At 37.1% G+C, this 23,326-nt stretch overlaps 1 protein-coding gene across 1 annotated transcript in view; it reads left to right on the top strand.

Moving 5' to 3' along the window:
* Positions 1–23,326, top strand: part of NETO2 (neuropilin and tolloid like 2) — a 69,274-nt gene that overhangs the window by 38,212 nt on the left and 7,736 nt on the right. The window contains exon 7 of the mRNA XM_007450382.1: positions 6,159–6,387. Coding sequence (XP_007450444.1) covers positions 6,159–6,387 — 229 coding nt within the window. The remainder of the gene's footprint in view (positions 1–6,158; positions 6,388–23,326) is intronic.

The following is a 23,326-nucleotide window of genomic DNA, read 5'->3' on the forward strand; positions in this document are numbered from 1 at the left end:
GGAAAGAGTTCTTAGGTATTACATCAAAGGAGAATCCATAAAAGAAAATCTTATAAATTGGACTTCATTAAAAGTAAAGCTTTTTCTCTGTGAAGGACATTGTTGAGTGAAAAGAAAAGGCACTAAGAGAAAACATTTGTGAATCATTTGTCAAAAGACTTCTTTAACCCAGAACTCAAAATGCAACCATAAGAAAATTACCCAATTTAAAAATGGGCAGAAGATTGGAACAGACGCCTCACCAAAGAAGATTTAGACATTTCAAAACTGCAAATTAAAACCACAATGGGATAGCTCTATACCTCTATTAAAATAACTAATTTTTAAAAACAATGCCAGGTGCTGGGAACTATGTAGAGCAACTGGGAATCTAATAACACTCCTGGTAGGAATGCAAAATTATATCGCCATTTTGGAAAACAGCTTGATGGTTTCCTATAAAGTTACCATGTTATTCAGCAGTCTCCTGACTGGGTACCCAGGAGAAGGAAAAATATGTTTACACACAAAGAACATGAATGTGAATGTTTATGGTAGCTTTATCTATAATGAACAAAAACTGGGAACAGTTTAAGTGTTCCTCAGTTGTTAATAATGTTTGGTACATCTATGTAGTGAAATGTATTCAGGAATAAAAAGAGGTGAACTATTGGTGATGCAGTATCATAGAAGAATCTCAAATGCATTGTGCTAATCAAAGAATCCAGACTCAGAATACTGTGATTTTATTTGTATAAGATTTTTACTTAGGACTTCCCTGGTGGTCCAGTGGTTAAGAATCTGCCTGCCAGTGCAGGGGATATGGGTTTGATCCCTGGTCTGGGAAGATCCCACATGCCGCAGGGCAACTAAGCCTGTGTGCCACAACTACTGAGCCTGTGCTATAGAGCCCACGAGCCACAACTACTGAGCCCACACGCCACAACTGCTGAAGCCTGTGCACTCTGGGGCCCACAACAAGAGAAGCCATCGCAATGAGAAGCCCACACATCGCAACGAAGAGTAGCCCCTGCTCACCACAACTAGAGAAAAGCCCATGTGCAGCAATGAAGACCCAGCACAGCCAAAAAAAATTTTTTTTATTTATATGGGAAAGGTGGAATGACAGCAAAATGTCATTGGTCGCCAGGAAACAAGATTGAAGATAGATTTTGACTGCTGAGGAGCAGCAGGAGGGAATTTGGAGGGTGATGGAACTTCTTGATTATGGTGGCTGTCGCTTGACTCTGCATTTGTCAGAGGATTTTATTATATATTACTTGAGACATGACTGAATGTCTTGTGGCCCAGTGTCAGCAAGGATTGAGGAACTGAAATTAACTTACTTTGGAAGAATAAATTGCTACAGCCACCTTGGAAAGTCATTTGGTATGCTCTGGTGAAGCTGAAAATTGTTATGTCCTATAATACAACAACCCTGCTTCTAGATAAATACCCAGATACTCATTGTATAAGAGCATAACGAGAATACAAGAATGTTTACAGCAGTATTTAATATTTTAAAAAGTGGAAGCAAGCTAAATGTCCAAAAGGAAAATGGATAGTGACTCATTTCTACAGTTGATCCAAGATTTTAAAATATACAAAAAAGTGGGCTTCCCTGGTGGCACAGTGGTTGAGAATCTGCCTGCCAATGCAGGGGACACAGGTTCGAGCCCTGGTCTGGGAAGATCCCACATGCCACAGAGCAACTAGGCCCGTGAGCCACAGCTACTGAGCCTGCACGTCTGGAGCCTGTGCTCTGCAACAAGAGAGGCCGCGATAGTGAGAGGCCCGCGCACCGCGATGAAGAGTGGCCCCCGTTTGCCACAACTGGAGAAAGCCCTCACACAGATACAAAGACCCAACACAGCCATAAATAAATAAATAAATTTAAAAATATATATATATACAAAAAGTAAATAAAATATACAAAAAATAGTATATATTTTTATAGATACATAAATTTAAAAATCTAAAACTGTACATAGGAATTATAAAAATTATACTTAGGATGGGATGTGTAGGAAAGATAATGGGAACATAGAAGGCTTTAGCTGTACAGTTGACACCTGAACAACACGGGATAGGGCTACCAATCTGCTTGCAGTTGAAATTCTGAGTATAACTTTATAGTCAGCCCTCTGTATCTGAGGTTCCACATCCTCAGATTCAACCAACTACAGACTGTGTAGTACTGTAGTATATATTTATTGAATGAAATCCATGTAAGTGGACCTGCACAGTTCAAACCCATGTTGTTCAAGGGTCAGTTGTACACAGAATTGAACTGCACAGGTTCACTTATATACAGATTTTTTTTCAATATTATAGTATTACACAATCTGCAGTTGGTTGGATCTATAGATGCAGAAGCACAAATACAGAGGGCTGACTATGGGACTTGAGCATCTGCAGATTTTGGTATCCAGATAGGTCCTTTCTAGGACCAGTTCCCCATGGTTACTGAGGGATGAATGTACAGAGGTGGGGTTTTTAGACCATATTTAATATTAATAGTTAAGTATTTAAATGCTTAAGTGAAATTAATACTTTAGATCTTGCTCTTTCTTGAAATACTTTGTGAAGAAATGATTCTATGTTCGTAAGTTTTTTAGGAGTGTGGCCTAGAATGTTGAATAATGGAGAATGTTACTTTTTATTAATAAAAGTAAGTCGATTTTTTAAAGTTAACATAAAAAATACTGTTCTCAGTTGACATGGAAAATGGATCAAGGGACTTCCCTGGTGGCGCAGTGGTTAAGAATCTGCCTGCCAGTGCAGGGGACACGGGTCAAGCCCTGGTCTGGGAAGATCCCACATGCCACAGAGCAACTAAGCCCGTGTGCCACAACTACTGAGCCTGCGCTCTAGAGCCCACAAGCCACAACTACTGAGCCCGCATGCTCTAGGGCCCGTGAGCCACAGCTGCTGAGCCTGTGTGCCACAACTACTGAAGCCCACACACCTAGAGCCTGTGCTCTGCAACAAGAGAAGCCACTGCAGTGAGAAGCCCTTGCACCGCAATGAAGAGTAGCCCCCGCTCACTGCAACTAGAGGATGCCCACGTGCCACAACGAAGACCCAATGCAGCCAAAAATAAATTTATTTTGTAAGAAGTGGGTCAAATTTTTTAAATTGTGTTAAATAAGAAAGTAAGCAGGGCTTCCCTGGTGGCCCAGTGGTTGAGAGTCCGCCTGCCGATGCAGGGGACACGGGTTCGTGCCCCGGTCCGGGAAGATCCCACATGCTGTGGAGCAGCTGGGCCCGTGAGCCATGGCCGCTAAGCCTGCGTGTCCGGAGCCTGTGCTCTGCAACGGGAGAGGCCACAACAGTGAGAGGCCCGCGTAACGCAAAAAAAAGCAGATGATTTTATTTGAGTACTTTAAAAGAAAAAATATGAAAGACCACCATAATCCTTGAGTACTCAAAATGGGGTAAAGTACTTAATGGGTGATGTTGAAGAAATATTCACTTATATATACAAAAGAAGTCATTGGTGTTTGAGTATGTAAGTAGTGTTTTAGTCTATTTTTATCAGTGGGCTTTCCATAAAAATAACAGCTTTCTGAGGATTTCATTGCATTTCTTTGGGGGCTCTAGTAAAAAGTGTTTTTTTCCCCACTGGAGTCATGAACCAATTGAGAACATGGAGATTCAGACTAGCCCCTTTATTACACTAAAGGCTAGGGGAAGCAACTTAGTGAGAGAATCAAACTAGACTTGCTTATTTCCTACCCACTAGGTCCACCTCCTACCTCAGTCTAGACTGGACCGTCCCATCCAGGGAAAGTGCATCTGCAGAAGAGACCCATTTACCCAGGTCACTGTTTCTCGTACTCTCTGGTCCAGGGAAATAGGGAAGGAAAAAGGGACCAAATTCCCCCCCATCCAAGTGACTCTCTCCACTTCCCTGGGGAAGGTATAGGAGTGGGTAAGAGGCCAAGAGTGTTTATGTTTAGTAAAAGATCTTGTCTTCTGTAATTTAGGTGAGAGAAGAGTAGTTTGTGTCCCCCTCCACCCATTGCAATTTGTCAGCCTCATATTGTTAGAAATATTTTCTGAAGATCAGTTGAATTAAACTATTAACCAGTATTTAACTGTATTCACAATAGAAAAGAATGTCATTCTTGTCATATAACTTGCCTTAAAACCTTGACTTTTAAAAGTTATACATTTAAAGAGCATTTACTATGGCCTTATACAAGTACCATGTTCAGTTAAAAAAAAAAGTAAATACTTCAGACTTCTTGATTATTTTCCTGGTATTTAACTCTACCAAACTAGGTTTTATAAACCTAGTCACTTTTTAGTTAATTGCTGTCAGCAAGAATTGTACCGGACAGAATTAGCATGTGATAACGCTCATTAGAAGACCGTACAATCTAATGGAGAAGACAAATAATTACAGTAGTAGTGATACTGCCAGAGAACCTGGGTAGTATGTTTTGGTTATATGAATGATGAAGAAAGTAATGAAAACAAATGATATATTTTAAGCAAACACATTGCTTCTGTGTTAAAATGTATTTTTGGAGGTTTTATGCAGTTTTGAAATGGAAATCCATTACTGGTGAATTTCCACCAGTCTCTTGAAAGTGGCTAATTGGCCATTTCAAATAAGCCAAAGTTACTAGTCAAAATTTAACTCTGAGCTGTATTTTTGAGTTTTTGTTCTTAGTGTTATGTCCTCAAGGTATGTTAGGGGGAAAAATATCTGACATTTTTGTTTTATGAAGCCCTTTAAAATAAAGAATGGGTGTGGCATCATACTACTACCTCCAGGATAGCAACCAGCAGGTGAATACCCACTAGATGTCTCCAAAGGCAATCAAAGAAGTCTTCATTCTTCATTCACTAAAATATTATTTTAATTGTAGAGTTACCTATGAACAAGTAGAGCCAAAAGGTGAACTGTGTATGAGAGAGTATGTGTGTGTGTGTGTGCCTGCACACATAGAAGGCATCCCAGGGAATGGGAATAACGTACAGTTTAAGAGTCAGAGCAACCTAGGTTCAAATCCTCGCCCTAAGTAACCTTGGGCAAGTTCCTTAATCCCTGTGAGCCTTAATTTCCTTCCAGCCCATAAAGAATAATACCTATTTCATTCTGTTCTTTTGGAGATTATGCTCAAGGTCTTTCTAAACCTACAATCTAATGGAACTCTTCAAATAAGAATGGGTCAGGCACATTTTAAGAATAACTTAGTGCCAGGTAGCAAGCTGCCTATAAAATTTGAGGAAGGGGGATACTAAGCAAAATAAAAAACTATAATACTGCGTATTTTGAAACTCCAGTTTAAATCTTTCTGACTGAAAATGTAGAAATTGTTAATTTATGGGGTAAAATCTTAAAACCACTTAAATATGCAACAGTGAGATAGTGGGTAAATAAATGACAAGACATGGGAACGATTACAGTTATGAAGAGTATAGGTAAGTTTTGATGTGTTACAGCAAAAGCAGGATGTGTGTATCTTAAAATTAAACTTAGGTTTTGAAAATGTGAAGAGCGACTTCCCTGGTGGTGCAGTGGTTAAGAATCCACCTGCCAATGCAGGGGACATGGGTTCGATCCCTGGTGCGGGGAGATCCCACATGCTGCGGAGCAGCTAAGCCCGTGCACCACAACTGCTGAAGCCCGCACACCTAGAGCCCATGCTCCGCAATAAGAGAAGCCACCACAATGAGAAACACGGGCCCTGCAACAAGAGTAGCCCCTGCTCGCCGCAACTAGAGGAAGCGCGTGCAGCAACGAAGACCCAACACAGCCAAAAATAAATAAATTTTTTTTTAATGTGAAGGAAAAAAAGTTTATCACAATAATTGTTAGAGTAATAGAATTATGTTTCTTTTATTTTCCCAATTTCTCAGTACCACGAGTTTGCTTTTATAACAAGGAAAACATGTAAGATAGTCATGGAGGGAAAATTTCTCTTTACAGACACAACACAAACTTTAGGTTCCTTAATGCTTGGTTTCATTATTAAGACAACCAAAGAAACAGACCATTAGTCTTAGTTCTTTTACCTACTTAGGCATCATCCTTTTAGCTATTGTTTTTCTGTCAGGTGTTATAACTCAATGCAGTTTTAACTTACATATTGGTTGGATAATAGAACTAGAAATTTTAATGTATCTTTTTAAAAGCACTGTTTTTCTTTGTTTTCATGTTACAGATTTATTTGAGGTTCCTAGATTATCAGATGGAGCACTCAAATGAATGCAAGAGAAATTTCGTTGCAGTCTACGATGGGAGCAGTTCTATTGAAAATCTGAAGGCCAAGTTTTGCAGCACGGTGGCCAATGATGTAATGCTTAAAACAGGAGTTGGGGTGATACGGATGTGGGCTGATGAAGGTAGTCGGCTTAGCAGGTTCAGAATGCTCTTTACTTCCTTTGTGGAGCGTAAGTAAATAATTCCTATAGCATTGAGATCTTTTACTTAATCATTTATTCAGAATACAATTATGGAGCATTTCCTTTAGACAAAGACTGCTACTCACAGAATGTAGAAGTAACTAGGTCTTAGTATGTATTCTTAAGGAACTGACTGTCAGGCGTGAAAAAAGACATGGTAATGCATAAGTTGAAACACTACCTATTATAAAGATATAAACATATGATAGTGCAAAAAGTGGAGACTTCTCAAGAGTTTCAAAATTAAAAATAATTATCAGTAGTATGAATTCAGCTTGTTGAATAATATGAATCCAAACCATGTTCCCCAAAGATTTAGATCGACTGGTTTTTTTTAAACTTTTAAAGTAATTTTAAGCTTATAGAAAGTTGTAAAAATAGTAGAGTTCTCCTGTGCCCTTCACTCAGATTCCCTTAATGTTAACATCTCACAAAACCGTTGGAAAACTGAATATTAACACTGATGGAATATTATTAACCAATATAGAGATCTTACTGAGAAATCAGTAGTTTTCCCATTAATGTCCTTTTCTGATCCAAGATCCCACATTGCCTTTAATTGTCATGTCTCCTTTAGTCTCTTCCATTTGTGACACTTCCTGTCTTTAATGACCTGGATGCATTTGAAGAGCACCAGCCAGCTACTTAGAATGCCCGTTGATTTAGGTTTGTCCAATGTTCTCTCATGGATTCAATTGAGGTTATGCATTTCTGTCAAGAATACCATAGAAATCACATTCCACCTTTCTCAGTACATCATACCAGTGAGGTAGGGTACATAATGTGGTTTGCCTTTACACTAACTTGGATCACTTCCTTAAGGTACTGTCTGCCACATTTCTCCTCTATAAACAATAATTTTTCCTTTCTAATTAATAAGTTTCTTTGAGAGTATGCAAATATCCTTTTGCTCACTAATTTTAGCATCTGTTAGTGATTTCTGCCTGTAATAGTTATTGCTGTAGTATTTACCTAATGGTGGTTTTCTGTTTCCATCATTCCTTCTACACTTAATTATAATTCTGTGAAGAAGAGCTGTTCTTTTTCCTTCATTGATTTATTCAGTTATTTGTGTCAGTATGAGCTCATGAATATTTATTTTACTCTATTATTTTATATATATATACATATATATATGTATATATATATATATATATGTTACTCTATAATAAAAGTTACTTTATTGCTCAGAGTCCCAGCTTTGGCCATTGGGAGCTCCTTCAGGTTGCCTCCTGTACTCTTTGGATAAGCCCATTATTTTTTTTAATCACTTCCTTACTTTCTGTTCCACAGGCTGAACCAGGCTCAACTTGTGTTTTCCTTGCCCAAGCCTTAGAACCAAGCATGTTTCCAAAAATCCCTTACCTTCTCTTCTAGTGAGAAATCTGGCTCTAATTATCCATGGTATATATATTTGTTCAATCCTAGGATACACATAAAGTAATTTTAGGATTTCTAACCCATATCCCTGTTAGAAATTTCCTAACAGAGTACACTATTTGTGTGCAGTTCTTTTTATCTTGAGCCATGCTGTCAAAATATGGTGTTCCATTTACTTAGGTTAGTTGTCTTCCTCTCTCCTTTGCGTGTGGTTCATCTGTAGTACACTTAGGTTCATTTGTGACTGTTGTGACTGTTTATATTTTGTTTTGTGTCCCCCTGCCCTCATCATGATTACTTTAAATTGTTTTTATTTTCAGAGTACCTGGAATATTGCCATTTTCAAAGAGAGCTTTACAAAAAGATACGCTCAAATATTGTTCCTTTCTCACCTCTCCTGTGCCAGTCCCACCCCCCCAATTCTTTGCACTCCATTCCTACCAACTCCCTGCTGGTAACTAATCACATTAGTCCCTGGTGTATCCATCATGCATTTTGTTTTACACAAAAGAGCTGATACATGTGTATTTTCTCATAGCTTCTTTTTTCTTACATGAGAAGCATATTATACACTTTGCACTTTGCTTCTTTCACTTAACAGTACATCCTGGAAATCACTCCATATCAGTTCATAGAGATCATCTTTATTATTTACAACTCCATAGTTGTTTGGGTTGGCCAAAAAGTGCCTTTGGTTTTTAAGTAAAAATAAAAGACATATTTTTCATTTTCGCCAAGAACTTTATTGAACAACATATTCATCCTTTTGTTCCACTACCTTCTGCCATTTTTCAGGCAACTTCATAATTCCATCTTCCCAAAACTTTTTATCTTTTTGAGCAAAGAACTGTTCCTGGTGCCTTTTACAGTCTTCCAGGGAATTGAAAGTTTTTCTATTAAGAGAATTTTGTAAAGACCTAAATAAATGGAAATCCGAAGGTGCAATGTCTGATGAATGCAGTGGATGAATCAGAACTTCCTAGCCAGGCTGTAACAGTTTTTGCCTGGTCATCAAAGAAACACGTGGTCTTGCGTTATCCTGATGGAAGATTATGCATTTTCTGTTGACTAATTCTGGATGCTTTTCGTCAAGTGCTGCTTTCATTTGGTCTAATTGGGAGCAGTACTTGTTGGAATTAATCGTTTGGTTTTCTGGAAGGAGTTCATAATAGAGGACTCCCTTCCAATCCTACTGTATACTCAACATCACCCTCTTTGGATGAAGACCAGCCTTTGCTGTAGTTGGTAATGTTTCATTTCGCTTGCCCCACGATCTCTTCTGTTCCACATTATTGTACAGTATCCACTTTTCATCGCCCATCACAATTCTTTTTAAAAACGGAACGTTTTCTTTACATTCAAGTACAGAATCACATGTGGAAATACAGTCAAGAAGGTTTTTTTCGCTTAGCTTATGTAGAACCCAAATGTCAAAGAAATTAACATAACCAGGCTGGTGCAAATGATTTTCATTGCTTGATTTAGATATTTTGAATATGTTGGCTATCTCCCGCGTTGTATAACATTGATTGTTCTCAATTAATCTCTCAATTTGATCACTACAACTGGTCTACCGACTGTGGAGCATTGTCCAGTGAGAAATCTCCAGCACAAAACTTCACAAACCGCTTTTGACATGTTCGATTAGTCACAGCACCTTCTCCATACACTGGCACAAATCTTTTTTTGCGTTTCAGTTGCGTTTTTACCTTTCTTGAAATAATAAAGCATAATATGCCAAAAATGTTGCTTTTTTTCTTTAATCTTCAATATTAAAATGGCTACACAAAAATTCACCAATTTTGTTAAGTCTTTTTTTAAATGCACACTGATATGACAGCTGTCACAATCTAACAAAATTGTTTCAAATGAAGTTAAAGACAACTAAGTGCTACTAGAGCCATCTTACAGAATATAATGAACCTTTTGGCCAACCCTGTAGTACATTGTATGTACATACTTTATTCAGTCATTCAGTTTATGGGCATATGGGTTATTTACAATATTTTACAATTACAAGCATACTGTTACAGTGAATAATGTTATGCATATGTATTTTCATATTCTTGGAGATGTATCCTCTGGATAGATTCCTAGAAATGGGATTACTGATGTAAAAGGATGTAAATCTTTCATAGTTTGCCAAATACCCTTCCAGAATAGTTGTGTATTTTTAAAAATTATGATAAAATGCACCCTCAGCCATTTTTAAGTGTACAATTCAGTGGCACTAAGTACATTCACAACATCATACAACCATCACCACTATCCATCTCTGGAACTTATGTAACATCCCAAATTGAAACTCCATACCCATTAAATAATAACTCCCATGCCCCTATTTCCCCACCCCCAGGTAACCTCTAGTCTGCTTTCTATCTCCATGAATTTCCCTATTCTGGGTACCTCATATAAATGGAATATTTGTCCTTTTGTATCTGACTTATTTTACTTAGCATAACGTTTCTAAGAATTTCAATCCTTTTTAAGGCTGAATAATATTCCATATGCGTATAATACCACATTTTTGTTTATCCTTTCATCTGTTGATGAACAATTGAGTTGTTTCTACTTTTAGGCTATTATGAATAAAGCTGCTATGAACATTAGTATACAGTTATCTCTTTGAGTCTCTGCTTTCAGTTCTTTGCTGTATATACTATGCCTAGAAGTAGAATTGCTAGATCATATGGATATTCTATATTTAAATTTTTAAGGAGCACCAACCGATTTCACAGCTGTGCCATTTTACATTCCCTCCAGCAATGCAGCAGGGTTGGTCCCCATCCTCACCAAAACTTTATTTTTTTGATAATAGCCATCCTAATGGCTATAAAGTGTGATTTTTTTTTTTCATTGTGATTCCAATTTGTATTTCCCTAATGATGAGTGATGCTGAGCATCTTTTCACGCTTCTTGGCCATTTGTATACCTTCTTTGGTGAAATGTCTACAGGCATACATCATTTTATTGCACTTCACTTTATTGCACTTCACAGATACTGCATTTTCTACACGTTGAAGGTTTGTGGGTACCCTGCGTTGAGCAAGTCTATCAACACCATTTTTTCAACAGCATTTTCTCACTTCATGTTTCTGTGTTACATTTTAGTAATTCTCATAACATTACAAACTTTTTCATTATTATGTTTATTATGGTGATCTGTGATCAGTGATCTTTGATGTTACTGTTGCAAAAAGATTATGACTTGCTAAAGGATCAGATGGTAGTTAGCATTTTTTAGCAATAAAATATTTCTAATTAAGGTATGTACATTGTTTTCTTAGACATAATGCTATTACATAGTATAATACAGCATAGTGTAAAAATAACTTTTATATGCAGTGGGAAACCAAAACTATATAACTCGCTTTATTGCAATATTTGCTTTATTGTGGTGGTCTGGAAGTGTGGTATGCCTGTATTTAGTCCTTTACTCAGTTTTTGACTTGGTTGTTGTTTTTTTGTTAAGTTGTAGAAGTTCTTTATGTATTCTGAATATTAACCTCTCATCAGATACATGATTAGCAAGTATTTTTTCACATTCTGTGCATTATCTTTTCACTGTCTTGATTGTGTACTTTGAGATACAAAAGTTTGCTGTAGTTTGTCTATTTTTTCTTTTTTTGTCTGTGCTTTGGATGTCATAATCCAGAAATCATTGCCAAAGACAACGTTATGAAGCTTTTCCTCTATGTTTTTTAATTTGGTAACAAGTTTTTTTATTGATTTATAACGTATGTTTCATGTGTACAGTGTTATGTTTTGATTTCTGTATACCCTGCAGCATGCTCACCACCAAAGTTTAGTTTCCATCTGTCACCATACAGTTGACCCCCTTTACCCATTTGCCCTCCCCACCCCCCATAACTACTACTCTGTTCTCTGTATCTGTGGTTTTGGTTTGGTTTGGTTTGATCTGTTCTTTGTTTGTTTCTTTGTTTCTTTGTTTTTAATCCACATATGAGTGAGATCATGGTATTTGTCTTTCTTCATCTGACTTATTTCACTTAGCGTAATACCCTCAAGGTCTGTCCATGTTGTTGCAAATGTTAAGATTTCATCTTTTCTTATGGTTGAGTAGTATTCAATTGAATATATATATATATATATATATATATATATATATATATGCCACATCTTCTTTATCCATTCATCCATCAGTAGGGCTTTGGTTCTTTCCATATCTTGGCTATTGTAAACAATGACGTGATGAACACAGGTGCATAAATCTTTTCAAATTAGTCTTATTCTTTGGATAAATACCCAGAAGTGGAATAGCTGGATCATATGGTCATATGGTAGTTCTGGTTCTTAATTTTTTGACACATCTCCATACTTTTTTCCATAATGGCTGCAATAATTTACATTTCTTCCAACACTGTATGAGGGTTCCCTTTTCTTCACATCCTCTCTAACATTTATTATCTCTTGTCTTTTTGATAATAGCCATTCTGATTGGTGTGAGTGATATCTCATTGTTGTTTTGATTTGCATTTCCTATAATGTTGAGCATTTTTTCATGTGCCTGTTGGCCATTTGTATATCTTCTTTGGGAAAATGTCTGTTCAATACCTCTGCCCATATTTTTAATCCAGTTGTTTGTTTTTTGTTCTTGAGTTGTATGAGTTATTTCTATTATTTTGGATATTAACCCCTTCTTGGATATATGATTTGCAAATATCTTCTATTCAGTAGGTTGTATTTTCATGTTGTTGATGGTTTTCTCTCTTGTACAAAAGGTTTTTAGTTTGATTTAGTCTCACTTTATATATATATATATATATATATATATATTTTGTGTGTGTGTGTGTGTGTGTGTGTGTGTTACGCGGGCCTCTCACTGTTGTGGGCTCTCCCATTGCGGAGCACAGGCTCCGGACGTGCAGGCTCAGCGACCATGGCTCACGGGCCCAGCCGCTCCGCGGCATGTGGGATCCTCCCAGACCAGGGCACAAACCCGTGTCCCCTGCATCGGCAGGCGGACTCTCAACCACTGCACCACCAGGGAAGCCCTCACTTTATATTTTTGCTTTTATTTCCCTTGCCTGAGGAGACATATCCAGAAAAACGTTGCTAAGACCAAGATCAAAGAGTGTACTGCTTATTTTCATCAAGGAGTTTTATGGTTTCAGGTCTTACATTCAAGTATTTAATCCATTTGGAGTTGATTTGTGTGTGTGGTGTGAGGTAGTGGTCTGATCTTTTGCATGTGGCTGTCCAGTTTTCCCAGTGCCATTTATTGAAGAGACTATTCTTTCTCCATTGTGTGTCCTTTGCTTCTTTGTTAATTACTTGTTCATATATGTGGGGGGTTATTTCTGGGCTCTCAGTTCTGTTCCATTAATCTCTGTGTCTGTTTTCTACAAATAACATGCTATTTTGAATACTATAGCTTTGTAATATAATTTGAAATCAGGGAGTGTGATACCTCCAGCTTTGTTCTTTTTTCTCAGCATAGCTTTGACTATTCGGGGTCTTCTATGTTTCCATATAAATTTTAGAATTTTTTGTTCTGTTTCTGTGAAAATGTTCTTGGGACATTTGATAGGGATTGCATTGAGTCTGTAGTTTGCTTTATGTAATGTGGACATTTTAACAATATTAATTCTTCCAGTCCATGAGCACGGAATATACTTCCATTTATTTGTGTCTTCAGTTTCTTTCAACAGGTCTTATAATTTTCACTGTAGAGGTCTTACACCTTCTTAGTTAAGTATACGCTTAAGTATTATATTCTTTTTGTTGTGATTGTAAATGGGATTCTTTTCTTAACTGCTCTGTTAGTTTGTTATTAGTGTATAGAAATGCACCAGATTGTTGAATATTAATTTTATACCCTGCAACCTCACTATATTCATTTATTATTTCCAAAAGTTTTTTGGTGAATTTTTTAAAAACTATTTTTTATTTGGTTGCACTGGGTCTTAGTTGTGGCTTGCCAGCATCTTAGTTGCAGCATGCATGTGGGATCTAGTTCCCTGACCAGGGATCGAACCCAGGCCCCATGCTTGGGAGCACGGAGTCTTAACCCCTGTGCCACCAGGGAAGTCCCTGAATTTTATTTATTTATTTATTTGTTTATTTGGCTGCATTGGGTCTTCATTGCTGTATGTGGGCTTTCTCTAGTTGTGGCGAGTGGGGGCTACTCTTCATTGAGGTGCATGGACTTATTGCAGTGGCTTCTCTTGTTGCGGAGCATGGACTCTAGGCATGCAGGCTTCAGTAGTTGTGGTACATGGGCCCTAGAGCATACGGGCTCAGTAGATGTGACTTATGGGCTCTAGAGAGCACGGGCCTCAGTAGTTGCAGTGCATGGGCTCTAGGGCATGCAGGTTTCAGTAGTTGTGGTGCGTGGGCTCAGTAGTTGTGGCTCGTGGGCTCTAGAGTGCAGGCTCAGTAGTTGTGGTGCACGGGCTTAGTTGCTCCATGGCACGTGGGATCTTCCCAGACCAGGGCTCGAACCCATGTCCCCTGCATTGGCAGGTGGATTCTTAACCACCGTGCAAGCAGGGAAGTCCCTGGTGAACTTTTTAGAGTATTCTATATATAAAATCATGTCATCCACAAATAGTTACAGTTTTACCTCTTCTTTTCCAATATGGATACCTTTTATTTCTTTTTCTTGACTAATTGCTCTGGCTAGGACTTCCAATACTATGTTGAATAAGAGTAGCGAGATTGGGCATCCTTGCCTTGTTCCTGATATTAGAGGAATAGCTTTAAGTTTTCATCGTTGAGTATGATGTTAGATGTGCATTTGTCATATATGGCCTTTATTATGTTTTCAGTACATGTCTCCTATACCTATTTTATTGAGAGTTTTTTGTCATAAATGGGTATTAAATCTTGTCAGTTGCTTCTTCATCTATTGAGATAATCATATGGTGTATCACATTGATTAATTTATGGATGTTGAACCACCCTTGCATCCCTAGGGTAAATCCCACTTGATCATGGTATATGATCCTTTTAATGTATGGTTTGCTAATATTTTATTGAGTATTTTTGCATCTGTGTTCATCAGAGATGAACCTATAATTTTTTTGTGGTGTCCTTGCCTGGTTTTGATATCAGGGTAATGCTGACCTCGTAGAATGAGTAGGAAGTATTCCCTCTTCTTTAATTTGTTAGAAGAGATTGAGAGATAGGTATTAAACCTTTGAATGATTGGTAGAATTCACATTGTAAAGCCATCTGGTCCTGGACTTCTGTTTTGGGGGGAATTTTTGTTTACTGTTTCAACCACTTTACTAGAGTCTATTAAAGACTTTACTAGAGTCTACTAGTCTATTAAAATTTTCTATTTCTTTATGGTTCAGTCCTGGAAGGTTGGATATTCTAAGAATTTGTCCATTTCTTCTAGGTTGTTCAATTTGTTTTCATACAGCTATTCATAATATTCTCTTATAATCCTTTATATTTCTGTGGTATCCTTGTTATTTCTCCTTTTATCAGAGCCTTCTCTCTTTTTTTTGTAGTCTAGCAAACAGTTTGTCAGTTTTATCTTTTCAAAGGACAAGCTGTTAGTTTCATTGATCTTTTCTATTGTCTTTTTGGTCTCTGTTTCACTTATTTCTGCTTTGATCTTCATTAGTTCTTTCCTTCTACTGACTTTGGGCTTTGGTCATTCTTCTTTTTCTAGTTCCTTTAGATGTAAGTTTAGATTTATTTTAGGTTTTTCATGTTTCTCAGGGCAGGCCTGTATCACTACAACCTTCCCTCTTAGTATTGCTTTTGCTGCATCCCTATAGATTTGGTATGTCATATTTTCATTTTCATTTATTTTCAGGTATTTTTAAATTTTTCCTTTGATTTTTTTGCTGATCTAATTCTTGTTCAGTAGCATTTGTTCTTCACAAATTTATGATTTTTCCAGCTTTCTTCTTGTAGTTGATATCTAATTTCATAGTGTTGTGCTCAGAAAAGATACTTGATATTATTTCATTCTTAAATTTGCTGAGATTTGTTTGTGTCCCAACATATGGTCTATCCTTGAGAATATTTCATGTGCACTTGAGAAGAATGCATTTGGATAGAATGTTTTGTACAAATCTATCAAGTCCTTCTGGTCTAACTGTTCATTTAAGTGTACTTTTCCTTGTTGACTTTTTGTCTGGATGACCTATCCTTTGATGTATGTGGGGTGTTAAAATCCCCTATTATGGTGTTGCTGTCAATTTCTCCCTTTAGGTCTGTTAATAATTGCTTTATATAATTTGGTGCTCCTATGTTAGCATATATATGAATAACTTACATCTTCTTGATGAATTGTCCCCTTGATCATTATATAATGTCCATCTTTGTCTCTTGTTATATTTTTTTGGCTTGAAGTCTGTTTTATCTGATATGAGTATGGCTACACCTGATTTCCATGGCTGTCATTTACTTGGAGTATCATCTTCTATCCCTTCACTTTGAGCCTATGTTTGTCTTTAAAGCTGAGTGAGTCTCCTGGAGGCAGCATATAGTTGGGTCTTGCTTTTTAATTTGTCCAGCCACTCTGTGCTTTTTGATTGGTGAATTCAGTCCATTTACATTTAGGGTGATTATTGATAGATGAGAACATAGTACTGCCATTTTATTTTTTGTTTTCTGGTTGGTCTGTATCTCCCTTGTGGTTTCTTTCCTTGCGTTTCTGTCTGCTATTTTAGTTTGGTGATTTTCTAGTATGTTTTCTCAGTTTCCTCTGTTTTTATGTTTTGTTGTTACTATAAGGTTTGTATAAAATATCACATAGTTAAAATACTCTTTTTTCTGTTGATAACATCTTGTTTTCATTTGCCTATATGAGTCCTGACCTTTTCCTTCTCCCCTTTTGTGTTTTAGATGTCCCAATTATTTCTTTTTATGTGGTGAGTTTGTTACCAAATTGGAGTAGCTATAGTTATTTTTACAATTTGTTTTCCTTTAAGCCTTATGCTATGATCAAGTGTTAACCTATTCTGATATAGAGTTGCAATTTTCTGATTCTATCACCTTACTCAAAGTTTTGTATACTTTTGCCTTTTCATTTCAGGTAGAAGAGCTCCTTTCAACATTTTTGTAAAGCAGGTCTAGTGCTGATCAACTCTCTTAGGTTTTGTTTGTCTGGGGAAAAGCCTATATTTCTCCTTCATATCTGAATGATAATTTTGCTGGAAAGACTATTCTTGACTGACAGTTTTTGTCTTTCAATATTTTGAGTGGGTCATAACACCCTCCTGACCTGTAGAGTTTCTACTGAGAAATCTGCTGATAGCTTGATTAATGGGGGTTCCTTTGTAGGTTACCATCTTTTTTTCCCCTTGGCTGCCTTTAAAATTCTTTCTTTATCATTGAGTTTCGACAGTTTTAATATAATGTGTCTTGGAGAAGATCTTTCTGTATTGAGGTAATTAGATGTTCTCTTAGCTTCATGGACTTGTATGCACAGTTCCTTCCCCAGGTTTGGGAAGTTCTCAGCTATTATTTAAATAAACTCTCTGACTCCTTCTCCCTCTCTTCTCCTTCTGGGATACCCATTATCTTAACGTTGCCCTTCCTAATAGAGTTAGATAGTTCTCATAGAATTTCCTCATTTTTTGGTCTTAATTCTCTCCTTTTCTACCTGTTTCATTTCTAGATTTCTATCTTCAAGCTTCCATATGGTCTGCTCTCTTTCCAGTGCTTTCTTCATCTGATTTATTAAGTTCTTCAGCTCCAGAATTTCTGTTTGGTTTTTTTTTAGAGTTTCAGTCACTATGATACAGTATTACCACTGTTCATTAAGTTTATTCCTGAGTACATTGAGCTGCCTTTCTGAGTTTTCTTGTAGCTGGTTGAGTTTCTTTGTGATGGCTAATTTGGATCCTCTGTCAGATCACATTATTTTGATACTTTAAGTTTGGTTTCTGCAGGACTTTCGTTTTCTTTTTGTGATACGGTGTTACCGTGATTCCTCATTGTGCTTGATGAGTTGTTCCTCTGATCGCACATTTGAAGTAGCAAATCTTTCCCCCCACAACGTGATTCTTTTTTTTTTTTTTTAATATTTATTTATTTAGGCTGCACCGGGTCTTAGTTGCAGCACGCAGGACCCTCGTTGCTGCATGTGGGATCTTTTAGTTGCGGCATGCAGGCTTTTTTGCGGACTTCTTAGTTGAGGCATGCGGACTCCGAGTTGCAGTGTGTATGCAGGATCCAGCTCCCTGACCAGGGATCAAACCCGGGCCTTCTGCATGGGGAGTGCAGAGCCTTACCCACTGGACCCCGCCCCCGCCTCCACCACCACCACCATCAGCTCTTGATTCTAAGGGTTCAACAGGTTAGTAATTTGAGTCCTTTCTTTAGTTTTCCAGTAGGTGGCACTATAGCACAAGTTTTTGGTTTCTCTTACTGGAGCTGCCTCTGGTTATACATTTGAGGATCTGCACTTTGTTCGTTGTCATCTTCTTTATTGTCATCGCTTGTGCCTCCAGGGTTGTTGGTGCCTTGCTGCTGTTGGCATCGCCACCTGAGGCACTGGGATTGTGGGCACCTCCACCACGTCCAGGGTCTACTGAGTTGCAGGCTCTGCTACCATGGGAGTAGGGGGAGGGGAAGAAGGGAGCTGGGGTTGCAGGTCCCAGTAACATTGGTTCCCTGTGGCTGCAGGTACCACTGCAGCCAGGAGGCTGGTGTTGTAGGGCCACCTCCCCTGCCGCTAACCAGGTTCTCTGGGGTTGCAGGCTCAGCCATAGAAACAAAGGGGCAGAGATCACAGGCCGTGACTCTGCTGTTCCCTGAGTGCTGCCTCCTCTTTGTGTTCCAGTCCACCCACCTTTAGATATACAGATGTCTGCAATTCTCCAGCATCCTTGTCTATTGGGCAGAGTTGAGTTATGGATGTTTTACTGGTTGTAGACTGAAGGGGAGAGACAAAGGGAGCACTTGCACCATCATCTTGCTGACATCACTCGTTTTCTCTATGTTTTCTTTTAAAAGCTTTATAGTTTTCACTCTTACATTTAGGACTTTGATCCATTTCATGTTAATTTTTTAATATGGTATAAGATAAGGGCCCAGCTTCATTCTTTTGCATGTGAATATACAGTTTTCCCAGGACCATTTCTTGAAAAGACTGTTCTTTCCCCTTTTAATAGTCTTGTTATCCTTTTCAAAAATCAATTGACCATACGGTATGTGAGGGTTTATTTGAGGGGCTCTTTATTCCATTGGTCTATTTGTCCATTCTAATGCCAGTACCACCTGTTTTGATTACTGTAACTTTGTAGTAAGTTTTGAAATTAGGAAGAGTCTTCCAAATTTGTTCTTCTTTTTCAAGATTGTTTTGACTATTCAGGGTCCCTTGAGATTCCATGAATCTTAGAATAAGTTTTTCTATTCTGCAAAAAATACTTTTGGAATTTTGATGGGAATCATAATGAATCTGTGGATTGCTTTGAGTAGTACTGTCGTCTTAACAATATTAAGTCTTCAATCCACGAACCCAGGATGTCTTCCCATTTATTTGTCTTCTTTAATTTCTTTTGGCAACATTTTGTACTTTTCATCGTACATCTTATATCTCCCTGGTTAAATTTATTCCTAAGAATTTTCTTCTTTTCAATGTGTTCTAAATGTTCCATTTGTTCCTTGTTAGTGTGTAGCGATGTAACTAATTTTTGTTGATTTTGTATCCTACAACTTTGCTAAATTAGTTTATGTGCTCTGAATATGTGTGTGTGTGTGTATGTGTGTGTGTGTGTGTGTGTGTGTGTGTGTGGTCTTTTAGGGTTTTCTACTTGTAAGATCATATCATCTGCAAATGGAGATAACTTTATCATTTCCCTTCCAATTTGTATGCTTTTTATTTCCTTTTCTTGCCTAATTGTTCTGTCTAGCACTTCTAGTACACTACATTGAATAGAAGTGAAAGTGGACATTTTTGTCTTGTTCCTAATCTTAGGGAGAAAGCTTTCAACCTTTCACCATTGAGTATGATACTAGCTGTGGGGTTTTCATATATAGCATTTATCATGTTGAAGAAGTGTCTTCTATTCCTACTTTATTGAGTGTTTTTATCATGAAATGGTGTTCAGTTTTGTCAAATGCTTTTTCTGATTCACTTGAGATGATCATGTGGATTTTTCCCCTTCATTCTGTTATTGCAGTGTATTACATTGATTGATTTTTGTATGTTGAACCATCCTTATGTCCCTCTTGGTTATCATATTAAAATGTTGCTGAATTCAGTGCCAGTATTTTGTTGAGTGTTTTTGCATTGATATTCATAAGGGATATTGGTCTACAGTTTTATTTTCTTCTAGTATCTTTGTCTGGCTTTGATATCAGAGTAATGATGGCCAATAAGTGAGTAAGAAGTGATCTCTCCTCCAACTTTTTGGAAGAGTTTGAGGATTAGTGTTAATTTTTCTAATGTGTTTGGTAGAATTCACCAGAGAAGCCATCTGGTCCAGGGCTTTTCTTTGTTGAAAGGTTTTTGATTACTGATTCAGTCTCCTTGCTAGTTAGAGATCTATTGAGATTTTTTTCTTTTTGTTCAGTTTCAGTAGTTTGTGTGTTTCTAGGAATTTGTCTGTTTCATCTAGGTTAGCCTTTTTTTTTGGTATACAAATTGTTCTTAGTATTCTTTTCTAATCCTTTGTATATGTGTAAAATGTATGCTAATGTCCCAATTTACATGTCTGATTTTAGTAATTAGAGTCTTTTTAATCTCTTTTCTCTTTTTCGTAGTCATTGTATCTAAAAGTCTGCCTATTTTGTTGATCTTTTCAAAGAACCAAGTTTGGTGGTTTTTATTTTCTCTAGTGTCTTTTTTCCTCTGTTTTATTTATCTCTGCTCTAATCTTTATTATTTTAATGCTTCTGACAAAGGCATGGAACTTTTAATTTAGTTTGCTCTTCTTTTTCTAGTTCTTTAAGTTATTGATTTGAGGTCTTTCTCCCTTTTTTGTCTCCCTTTTTTTTTTTTTTTTTTTTTTTTTTTTCCTTGCGTTATGCGGGCCTCTCACTGTTGTGGCCTCTCCCATTTGCGGAGCACAGGCTCCGGACGCGCAGGCTCAGTGGCCATGGCTCACGGGCCCAGCCGCTCCGCGGCATGTGGGATCTTCCCGAAACGGGGCACGAACCCGCGTCTCCTGCACCGGCAGGCGGACTCTCAAGCACTGCGCCACCAGGGAAGCCCTTGTCTCCCTTTTTTAATGTAGGCATTTATAGGTATAAATTTCCTTCTTAGCGCTGCTTTCGCTGCTTCCTATAAGTTTTGGTATGTTGTATTTTCATTTTCATTTGTCTCAAGGTGTTTTCTAATTTCCCTTGTGATATGTTCTTTGACCTATTAGTTGGTTAAGAGTGTGTAGTTTATTTTCCACATATTTATGAATTTTCCAGTTTTCCTTCTGTTATTGATTTCTAGTTTCATTTCATTGTTATTGGAAAAGACATTTTGTATTATGTCCATCTTTTACAATTAAGATTTTCTTTTTTTTTTTTTTTTTTTGGCCTAACATATGGTCTTTCCTGGAGAGTGTTCGATGCGCACTTGAGAAAAATATATTCTGTTGTTGTTGGGTGGGGTTTTCTATACATGTCTGTTAGGTCCAATTGGTTTATAGTATTGTTCAAGTCCTTTATTTCCTTACTGGTCTTTTTTTTTTTTTGCCATCCTGCTCGGCTTCAATCCTGACCAGGGATTGAACCCAGGCCTTTGGCAGTGAGAGTGCAGAGTCCTAACCACTGGGCCACCAGGGAATTCCATCCTTATTGATCTTCTGTGTGGTTTTATTCATTATTGAAAGTGGAGTATTGATGTCTCCAACTGTTATCATAGAACTGTCTAATTTTCCCTTAAATTCTAACAATGTTTGCTTCTTATATTTTGGGACTCTGATTTTTGGTCCATATACATTTATAATTATTATATCTTCTTGGTGAATTGACCCTTTTATCAATGTACAGTGTCCTTTGTCACTTGTAACAGTTTTGACTTAAAGTCTGTTTTTGTCTGATAATAGGCATACCTTGTTTATTGCACGGCCCTTTATTGCGCTTTATAGGTACTGCATTTTTCACAAATTGAAGGTTTGTGGCAACCCTGTGTTGAACAAGTCTATTGGCACCATTTTTCTAACATTTGCTCACTTTGTTTCTCTCTGTCATGTTTTGATGGTTCTCACAATATTTCAGATATTTTCATTATTATTACGTTTGTTATGGTCATCAGTGATCTTTGGTGTTACTATTGCAAAAAGACTTGCTCAGATGGTGGTTAGCATTTTTTAGCAATAAAGTGTTTTTTAATTAAGGTATGTACATTGTGTTTTTTAGATATAATGCTACTTGTGCACTTAACAGACTACAGTAAAATGTAAATGTAACTTTTCTATGCACTAGGAAACCAAAAAATTCACGTGAGTACTTGAATACCCACTTCATTGTAGTAGCCTGTAACCAAACCAGCAATATCTCCAACATGTGCCTGTATTTGTATCACCAGCCCAACTCTCTTTTGGTAACTATATATATGGAATATCTTTCTCCATCCTTTTACTTTCAACTTAATTATGTCTCTGGATCTAAAGTGAATCTCTTATAGAATATCATATAGTTGGATCTTGGTTTTTTTAATCTTTTCTGCTAATCTCTGCCTTTTGAATGGAGAGTTTAATCCATTTACATTTAAAGTAATTACTAATAAGGAAGGACTTGTGCAATTTTGCTCTTTGATTTCTATATGTCTTAACAGCTTTGTTATCCCTTATTTCCTTCATCACAGCCTTCTTTTGTGCTTGGTTGATTTTTGTAGTGACACATTTAGATTTCCTTCTGTGCATATCCTTTAGACATCTTCCTTGTGGTTACAATGGAGATTTTGTCTTTTTCTGATTGCCTAAGTCTTTAAAGGTATCTTTACTGTTTTATGAGCATGTGGGAACGTTTTCATATTAAAGGATGTTGTAGCTCATGTGTAGACACACTGACCCAGCTTATAAGTGGAGAAACTTTGAGAACAGATTTTAGAATTCTTCCCTTAAGCTCTTGGTAGTTCAAGTGAACAAATCCTCACAAGGCAAAATGGTTCACTGCTTTTGTCTCTCCTATAAAAGTACAAGTGACTTGTCAGTATTTCCTAATAATTATTTTGTTGATTTTGCTTATTGTAAGTACAGATCATATTCCATTAGCTTGACAAAAAACTGCTTTTACACCATCATGTTTTTGACTTGGTTTTGAATGGCCCTTAACTTTAATCTACATTTGGGTAGGGCTGATTAGCCTGTTTAATGGGTTCCTTTCCTCACAGTCGTCTACTATATGAAGAAAACTACCATTTAAAGACTCACCCAGACTTCCTGGATACACTTGCATGTGTATGTTCCCATCACATATTTGAAAAAATAAGTGGTATATAATATCTATTGTCCTCATGAGACAAATGTTTTAGCTTTTATGTCCTGACTGATGAGTATGGTATAATGGTAAGCTATATGATTTTTGCAAATCCAAAGTTAGTAAATATTTCGGTATAACAGTAAGATATTATCAGATATTTTTCTTGAGAAATTTGGGAATTACTAATTTTACC

This window comes from Lipotes vexillifer, unplaced genomic scaffold (genome assembly GCF_000442215.2).
Source record: "Lipotes vexillifer unplaced genomic scaffold, Lipotes_vexillifer_v1.1 scaffold1489, whole genome shotgun sequence".
NCBI lineage: Eukaryota > Metazoa > Chordata > Mammalia > Artiodactyla > Lipotidae > Lipotes > Lipotes vexillifer.